This window comes from Monodelphis domestica, chromosome 5, assembly GCF_027887165.1.
Source record: "Monodelphis domestica isolate mMonDom1 chromosome 5, mMonDom1.pri, whole genome shotgun sequence".
Taxonomy (NCBI): domain Eukaryota; kingdom Metazoa; phylum Chordata; class Mammalia; order Didelphimorphia; family Didelphidae; genus Monodelphis; species Monodelphis domestica.
In genome coordinates this window covers 230,556,989-230,566,882 of record NC_077231.1, presented here as the reverse complement: position 1 = coordinate 230,566,882, position 9,894 = coordinate 230,556,989, and the positions used below count along the sequence as shown (strand labels likewise).

At 35.2% G+C, this 9,894-nt stretch overlaps 1 protein-coding gene across 2 annotated transcripts in view; it reads right to left on the bottom strand.

Annotated features, from left to right (window-relative positions):
• Positions 1–6,487: 6,487 nt before the first annotated feature.
• The window catches only part of ACTR3B (actin related protein 3B), a 136,059-nt gene continuing 132,652 nt past the window's right edge, over positions 6,488–9,894 (bottom strand). For both annotated transcript variants that reach the window (XM_007504647.2, XM_056799948.1), the window contains exons 11-12: positions 8,740–8,823; positions 6,488–7,393 (exon numbers count right to left, since the gene is read on the bottom strand). In XM_007504647.2, coding sequence (XP_007504709.1) covers positions 7,298–7,393; positions 8,740–8,823 — 180 coding nt within the window. In that variant the 3' untranslated portion in view covers positions 6,488–7,297. The remainder of the gene's footprint in view (positions 7,394–8,739; positions 8,824–9,894) is intronic.

The following is a 9,894-nucleotide window of genomic DNA, read 5'->3' as shown; positions in this document are numbered from 1 at the left end:
TATACATGCCCCATCCCTCTGTCTAGCCTCCCAAAGCAAACACTTCTTCCCTCAGCTCTCTCTGGTAATGTGGGGGTTGGGGATATCACAGGCAACTTGAATTTGCCCTCTGGGCATTTGAACTCAAAAACCTTCACCAATACTGTCCTAGAGGAACTAAAAGAGGTCTTAATCTGTATATCAGAACAAGAGGAGATATAGACCCAGAAAAACATATAAGGTATCATGTAGCAAAAACAATTGATCTGGAAAAATAGATTGAGGGTAGATAATTTTAAAAGCCCCGGTCTACCAAAAAGTCACAACCAAAAATGTAGAGTCTAGAAATCATAAAATAAAACTGCCCAGATCTCTTGGAAACCTCAAAATGGAAACTCCCAAAGATATTATAGTCAAAAATCCAGATCTTTCCATTCAAAGAAAAAATACCACAAGCAGCTAGAAAGAAAGAATAAAAGTGCAAAGAGCCACTGTTAGAATCACATCTGATTTTTCAGGCACCTCTATAAAGAATCATAGGGTTTGTCATATTCTAGAAGGCAAAAGATATAAGATTTTGGCCAAGAATAGCACCCAACAAAACTGAATATAATCCTACAGGAGAAAAAAAGGGATTATTAATTAATTAGAGGACTTATAAGTATTCCTAATTAAAAGACAAGAGCTATATAGGAACTTTGAAATATATATATATATATATACAGAGTACACAAGAAATTTTTTAAAAATATAAGAAAGTAATCATAAGGGACTAAACAAACTGTTTATAATCTAATAAAAGGAGATATGTCCATAATGAAGTATCTAAGTATTCCCTCAAATTTTTCTCATTATCAAGGATGAAAGAAAGCTTATTAGATGGATGGAATTGAACAGAGGGTGTAGAATTATGTTATATTTTTATTATCTCAAAAGAAGAATGTAAAAGGTGAAGAATAATACACTACAGAGAAGAGGGATAGGGGAAATTATCTCATAATACTGGGGTCTGTAAGTAAAAGTCTATGAAAACAAGGAGGAAAGGATAGAGAAGGCAGTGGTACTTGAACCTGTGAAATGGAAATCACATTAAAAGACTGATATATATATTAATTTAAGGTCGCCAAGGAATTCAGCTATGTAATTCCTAAATGAAAACTCAAGTCATCAGTCAACCTTTTATGGAGTTTTTAATTACTAACAGGAGGAAGAAAGGTATGAGAGAGAGAGAGAGAGAGAGAGAGAGAGAGAGAGAGAGAGAGAGAGAGAGAGAGAGAGAGAGAGAGAAAGGGGAGAGAAGGGAATGGGGCTTAAATACCCCCTCTGCTTAGGTTGGGCCAAAGGCCCAAGGCCTTGGATAGCCGAGGCAAAGAAAAGAGATCAGTCCCTATCACTCATGTGACCAAAATGGAGAAACAGTCTCAGGGCCTCCACTCCAAGCACTAGGCTCCAACAACCACACTCTCCCTCCACACAGGAAGTCCCAGCCTCCTCAGCTCTCCTCTACCTCACTTCCTGTGTCTCCCCTGTGCCAATGGTGGCTCTAGATTAACCCAGGACTGCCCAGAGGTCTGTCCCCTTTGCATATGTCTGTTGAAGGTCATATTCTCAAATAATTAAATCTTGAGCTTTGCTGCAGCCCTTCCTAAATCCTGTTACCCTGAGTAGGGTGGAGATTGTAGTTTCCAAGACCTGATTCTGTCATTCCAAGTATCTCCATTGTTATTGATCAGGAAATAGCCAAATCCCATCCTCTAAAGAATGGTTTGAACAGGGTTGAGTAGTTTTGAAATTCACAAACCTTATTCTCACCTGAACTAGTCAAAAGAAGGAATACACACAAATAAACAGAGAGCTGAGTACAAAAGTATATTTCACTCAACAGGGAAACAGTAGGGAAAGTGAAGGAAAAGTAGAGAAGAGAAAGGATAGATTAAGGGATAAATTAGTATTAAGCAAAACAAATCGAACTAAAGGGAGTGGATTTAAGATGTAATGGTGGGGAGTAGGAAAGAAAACCATTGGGGTGAATGGAATGTTGAGGATAGACAGTTGCATGAGGCAAGAACGACTGTTGGGAACTGAACAAGGACTTCTGGGAATTTCTCCTGAGGGGGAGGTCTTGAGGGCTGAGACACAGAAGGGAGTGGAAGGAGGAGCTATTTCTTGGGGCTATTCAAGACACCTGTGGTGATTTCTGTCACTGACAGAAATCCTAAAATCGAGTATTCCTGTTTAAAACATCACTGGTTCCTGTCAAGAAACCTAATTTCTTCAAAAACATCCATTTCCATGAACTATTGAGATACTGGACTCTAATTGGTGAGCAATGTTCCCTCTCCTCTATCCTACCTCTCCCCTGGGTACGAGAAAACCTTGTACTTCAGTAATTAGTTTTACTTAGAAAGAGATTTAAAGCAACCAGAATGCCTCTAACCTCGACCCTTTGCCACAATCAACAATTAAATCAAACAAGCAGTCAGATAGCAAATTCAATCTTATTTATTTATTTATATCTAGAGAGTAGAGAGTTGGCAGACTCCATCTTGTTGCCAATTTTCAAGAAGACATGAGAGGGAGGCTTGTAAGCACCCCAAAGCAGTGTATATCTGGATTGAGGTCCCACATACCTCTCCTTGTAGAGAAGACTTCCCCACAGCCCTTGAGGGCCTCTATGGCCAACAAGGAGCAAGTCTTCACTGAGGGGAGATCTCCATTTTGTCTCCCTCAAGTAATTCAAGGACTCTGGGAGGGAGTAGTGAGGGAAGCCATTTTCATCAACCTTTTCCTCACTGCCTTCAACCCTCATTTCTCCATCTAAGGATTAGGGGAGGTGTCTCCCCCTTAAAATTACAAAGAGAAGCTTAAAAGAAGGAAGGATAAGAAACTGTTATTAGGCTCTGGGTAAGGAAAAGAATAGAAACAAATTACAACAATCCTAGAGAATTAGTGTTGAGTTTACTCCTCTTTCACCACTCCCTTCATTTTTCCTAAAGTACATGGATAGTATGGTGAGAAATATATATCTAATCTCTCAATTTTGGATGTGAATGGGATAAATTCACCCATAAAATGGAAGAGAATAGGAGAACAGATTAGAAAGAAGAATTCAACCCTGTACTGGCTGCAAGAAACAGATTTGAAACAGAAGGTAAACAAGGATTAAAATAAGGGGCTAGATCAAAATCTATTATGCTTCATCTGAAGTAAAAAACAAACAACTGGTAACAATCACAACCTCATACAAAGCAACAACAAAAATAAACTTGTGAGAAATAAAAAAGGAAACTATATGTTACTGAAAGTTCACAATAGACAATGAATTAATATCAATTCTAAAGATATATGCACCAAATATCATTACACTTAAGTACTTAAAGAAAAATTTTAATGAGTTACAAGAAGAGATATACAGTAAAACTATAATGCTAGGGAAATCTTAGTTCATCCCCTCTCAACACAAGATAAATTTAAATAAAAGAAGAAAAACTGAATAGAATTTTTAAAAAATTGGATATGCCGAAAGAACTCTAGAGATTAAACATATTTCTTAACCATGCATGACACCTTCAAGAAAACTGATCATGTATTATGGAATAAAAACATCACAGACAAATGCAGAAAAGCAGAAATATTAAACATATCTATATGGACCACAATGCAATAAAAATTATATTCAATGCAGGGATGCTGGAGAAAAAAATGTAAAATCAGAGAATGAATAACTTAATACTAAAAATGAAAGGGTCAAAGAACAAATTGTAATCCACAATTCCATTAAAGATGATGACGGCAATGCAACAACATAAGAAAAATTTAGGATTCAGCCAAAGCAATCCTTATGAGAAAAAATGTATCACTAAACACTTTTATCAATAAAATAGAGAAAAAAATGTATCAATTAATTGGACATGCAACTAAAAAAATTGGGAAAAAACAAATCTGACCCCCTCTCAAATAAGCACCAAAACAGAAATCCAGAAAATCAAAGCAGAGATTAATAAAACTGAAAGCAAAAAAAAACAAACCAACAAACAAAAAAAAACCCACTGAATTAATAAATTAAGCTTATCTTCTGCTCTGGAACCAAACAGTTCCAAGGCAAAGAGTAGTAAGGGCAGTAATGGTAAACCTTTTAGAAACTAAGTGCCCAAACTTCAACCTGCACACCTCATGTGACCCTCTCACCTTACCCCAGATAGGGGTGGGAGCAACTGTTCCCATTGAGCTGCTAGGCAGAAGAGGGGGGTGGTATGTGAGGAATGTCCTCAGGAATGAGAGAGGGGAAAGAGAGCAGTCTCCTCCAGCATGCATGCCATAGGTTCGCCAACACTGGGCTAGGCAATGGGGGTTAAGTGACTTGCCCAGGGTCACATAACTAAGAAGTGTCTGGGGCCAGATTTGAGCCTATGATCTCTCATTTCTAAGCCTGTTTCTCAATCCACTGAGCTACCCAGCTGTCCCCAACTTGATTTTATAAAAAGGAAACCAAATAAATGAAAAAAAAATAAATTCAAAACAATGAATAAAAGAAATTAATAAGAATGATTATTACACACTAATAAAATGGACACTCTAAGTGAAATAGGCAAATGTTTTCAAAAATATAAAATTCCTATACTATCTTAAATCTTATACCTTCACCATGTGCTCTATGGCCCAGTGACACTGGCCTCCTAGCGCCTTCTTAGACAAGATACTCAATCTCCAAACTGGGCATTTGCACTGGCTTATCCTCCAAGTCTGCAATGTTCTCCCTCATTATCTCCTCTTCCTTCTGGTTTCCTTAATTTCCATCAAGTTCTAGCTAAAAACCCAACTCTACAGGAAGTCTTTCCCAACCCACCTTAATTATAATACCTTCTCCTTTCTGGTTAATTCAAATTTATCCTGGATATTTAGCTTTTCTATACTTGTTTTTTTGCATGTTGTCACCCTCTTTAAGCTTTGAGCTATTTGAGAACAGAGACTGTCTTTTCCCTTTTTTGGTGTCCCTAGCACTTAACACAATGACTGGAACAAAGATGACACTTGTTAAAGTTTACTGAATGACTGCAAAGTACTTTGGAAAATTCATCTCATTTGATTCCCACAACAATCCTATATAATGTAAGAAACCAGTTCTATGGAAATACTTATAATTAAAGGGGGGGGGGGGATTTCACAAATCCTAGGTTCTGAATCTACAGTCTAGACTTAGGAAGATGATATTTTTCTAGCACTCTGCCTTGATCAGAACACACCTGAAGAATAACATGATTCTGAACATCACATTTTATAGGGGATGTTGATAGATGGAAAAACATCCTGAAGAGGAAGGTAAAGACTATGAAGTCATGGCAAAGGAGAATCGATTTAAGGAATTAGTGATGATCACAGTGAACTGAAGCAAACTTGGAAGAACTATGAGAGCTGTCCTGAAATATCTGAAGGAAACTAGTGAAAATGAGATTAGATTTATTCTGCTTGGTCCCCCACAGGGCATTTGGAGGAACTATGGGTGGAAGTCACACACACAAAAAAATTTAGACTTGAGATCAAGAAAAACTTTATAACATTTGGAGTAATCCAGAGCTAGAATGAGCTCAGTGGGGTCATAATGGACTCTCCCTCTTTGGAGGCTGTCAAGCAAAGGCTGAATGACCACTTGTTAGGGTTACTGTAGATGAAGAATAGTTGGAACTAGATGGACAATGAGTATCCTTTCAACTCAAATTCTGGAATTTATTATTGCAAATCAGTGAACATTTAAGCACATAGAGTTATTATATTGTGAGACAGAAATAAGTCAAGATGTCTCATTTACAGCAATAAGGAATTTGAGAAGGGGCAAGCTATTAAAAGGGAAAGATTATGAACTAATTTTTTAACCTTTCAGTATTTGATGTTGTTGGGATATCTTTGCTGTTTCCAAATAGTATATGTTCTATTTTTCACACTTAAACCACAAGACCAAATTTTTATAAGGAGGAAAATAGCTATCCTATAAGTTATTAACACATCTAATACAGCAAAAAAGAAAAATTAATATAAATTAAATGACAAAATGAAACAAAACCCAAGTCCATGAAGTTATCAAAAGTTTCACAAATTAACATATTAGCACTCTATTTTAAATTATAAGTATATGTAATATATTAATTGTTATTATAGTCAATGTGATTAATTATATATATAAATTGTTAATTACATTAAATTATATTACTAAATTATCAAATGGTTACTAAAATTGTATAATCATAAAACCTTAGCAGTAAAAGGGAACTGAAAGGTCATCTAGACCAAATTCCTACTCAGTGTAAGAACTTCCTCAACAATATCATGGATACATGGTCAAATATTCCTCAATTATGTGGAATTAGCTTTAGAAAACTTACTACTTAACAAAGCAGCCTATTTCATTTTCAGAAAGCTCCATCTACAACTTAGTAAATAAGTCATTAAGATCTCCACATAGATGAATGTGTCTAAAAAAGACGCATCAGTGAACACACACATACACACCACATTTGTAAAGATGTCAACAGCTTTTATTATAATAGTGCAAGGTAGTATTCATCCACCATGGACCAACACCAAAATGTTGTCTTCTAGAAAATAGCTTCAGAAATTTCAAACAAGAAAATGAAAATAAATATCGGTTATAATAGCTCTCATACAACACTGTTAGGTATTTCAATTTCATATTACTTCAAACAAATCAGAACATTCTCTAGCAAATGTGTGGCAAACATTTTTGTCCAATTTTGTCTTTTTGCCCACAAACACACTGGCACATGCCTTATAATGAAAAACTCTTTAGAATAGAACTCCATTACAGCAATATAGACTCGTGCTTATAACTCATCATCCAGTTGTACCAAATACCATAAAATACAAAATGATATGAAATATAAACATCAATTTGTATTGTAATTTTTATTTACAAAAATAGGATGGGGGAGAAAAGGTTTACATCCCCATTTCCTTTCCAGGGGAGACATTTCCATTATCTCATTTTTTCTTCTAACAATTATTTTAAACAATATTTATGCTTTCTTGGAAAGATGATATTTCCCTTTTAACTAGAAGCCCACATTTAGGAAAGGAGGGACTTCTAGGCTTAAAATAGGACATAAAATGGCTTTTCCTTGAAATGATTCTGGATTGTATGTAGAGCTGATGCTTCATCAATTTTGTGATTCAAGCACTCCCAAAGTTCATGGACATAAACATCTGATCATATCACTATTTACAGCAACTTGTATCTTCTCTGGTTTCAAAGGACACTTCTTGACCTATAAGAGACTACCTGAATTACTTTTTCAAAAGGCAAACACTATGACATAACTCCAAAGACAGGATTGTGACGACAAATGCTAGGGCCATATTCTTCATAGTCCTTCTTGGTATGACAAACTTGAAAGAATTCCGGCTAAGAAAAACAAAAATAAGTTAAAACTTTAGACATGTCAAGAAATAAAGTAAATTACTAAATTAATTGGAAATCCATCAAACTATTTGTTCAGTAACAAATTATTCATATTTCTCCATTTCCCCTTATTTTTAAAAAAACTTTTATTTACATACTTATAAATTTAGAGATTACATACATTTTATCACTTGAGCCTCACATTAATCCTGTATGAAACATAGTGTCAAAATTATTCCCATTTTACAGATAAGGAAACTAAAGCTCAGAGAGGGAAAACTATTTGCCTGGGGTCACACAATTTAAGTGGCAGAGCTGGAACTAGAATCCAGTTCTTATAACTCCAAGTATAATTCCACCGCACTGCCTCTTTAGAATTTTTCACTGTATTATTTTTTAACAGCTTCACTACGTGATGGCTAAAAGGAATAGGAAGGGGGGGGGGCAGCTGAGTAGCTCAGTGGATTGAGAGCCAGGCCTAGAAATGGGAGGTCCTAGGTTCAAATCTGGCCTCAGACACTTCCCAACTGTGTGACCCTGGGCAAGTCACTTAACCCCCACTGCCTACCCGGTACCACTCTTCTGCCTTGGAACCAATACAAATTGATTCCAAGATAGAAGGTAAGGGGTTTAATTTTTTAAAAATCAGTTAATTAAGAGGAATGAAGTGTTATTTCTTATTAATGTTAAACTGCACAAATAAAAAAATGAAATGAAATTTAAAAAACGATTTAGTATCTCTTATGGAAATTTTAAGGATATGTTAAATGCCTCTTATGGGCATCCTAATGGGGTTGACAAGAATTTTTTTTCCATTTTTATGGTAGAAGTAATTGAGGTAAGATGTATTTTAACTTTTCTTAAAAATTAAAAAAAGTGATATCTCTTATTTTTATATTACCCTATTTCTAGTGATTTTTCTATAACTAATAAATATTACCACTCTTCTGCCTTGCAACCAATACACAGTACTGATTCCAAGATGGAAGATAAGTGTTTAAAAAAATAAAATTAAAAAACAAAATTAAAAAAATAAAAGGAATAGAAAGGGAATCTATTCTTCTTGATGTTTACAACTTTAAGTAAAAGAGATGACTCATAAAGTGAATGAAAATAACATGAGATTTTCATCATTAATGAATTTCACCTGTGTTTCCCTTATTCCTAATTAGCAAGGATGTCAAAATCTTACTAAGCTAAGATCATTAATAGTACAATATTCACTTTTATGAATTACAAAGCCAATTGTATAAACATTCATGAACATTTTAGCTGTATACTGACAAAATATATGTAAGATCATAAAATTAACACAGAATTTTTAAAAAATATTTTTCAAATATACTTACAGTTGATGCAAGCATGGAACCTCCAAACCATACAGCATAGCGCTGCATATGGTGTGTTATAACTTGAACTTCCACAGGCTTGGGCTAGAAAATAAAATGTTTTATATTTAGTTCAAGCACTATCAATTATTTTTTATTCCAGTGCTCCATTGACACAAGCTACTTCAGTTTCAACAAAAAAAGTCTCGTCCTTTAGACTATGCTTCCTTTTCCCTATTTCAGGATATAAATTTTCCCTTATAAAATAATGTTTCTCACTCAAATCTGTTTTCAAAGTCTTCCTACTGCCTAACATTGAAAGAATCTAAAGGAACTAAGTATATCTTCCTTAGTGTTGTAAACTGAAGCTCTCTCTCCAAAACACCAACCAACTGAAAATGTAAAAAAAAATTGAATCAACTTCTAATTGAATTGAATGGCTGTGTTAAAATCACAGAGAAGGTCACTGAGGAATACTTGCCCCCAAAGTATCAGAAAAAAAATTAAATTCTAAATGTCATTATTGTCTCCTTCCCATGAATGTCAAGAGTTTTTAATTACTGGTAGCATATTATAGGAAAAACATTGATAAGATGGGTACTACCTAGAGGAGGACAACCAGAACAGTTGAAGAGCATCAAGATCATGCCACAGAAAAGTAATTAAGGAAAGGAAATGGAGATGTTTAGCTTGAGGAGACAAAGCTTAATGAGGCTATGATAATTATCTTTAAATATGGGAAGGGATGGCATTGGAAAGAGATATTAGATTGGGTCTGTTTGGCCTCTGATGAAATTAGGGGAAATGGACAGAAGTTACAAAAAAGCAGCTCAGTATTAGAAATTGGGCTTTTGTATCAAGAAAAACTATCTAATCAGAGCTATCCAAAATGGAATGGGCTGCCTTGGGACTTTGCCTGAGGTCTTCAAAGGAAGGCAGTATAAACATTGCTAGGGCTTGCTAGAAAAAGAATTCTTGTTCAGGTGGGACTGAAGTGGATGACCTCTGAGGTCCCTTCTCACTTGGGGAGGGATTCTGTGACATTATCTCCATGTATTCCTTCAGAAGAACATTCCCTCTAATCAAAATCTCAAACAAAGATACTACAATTTTAAGAAGCATAACTTTTTGAGACACATAACTCCCTGATTATTCTAATTCAATGGGAGTATTTTT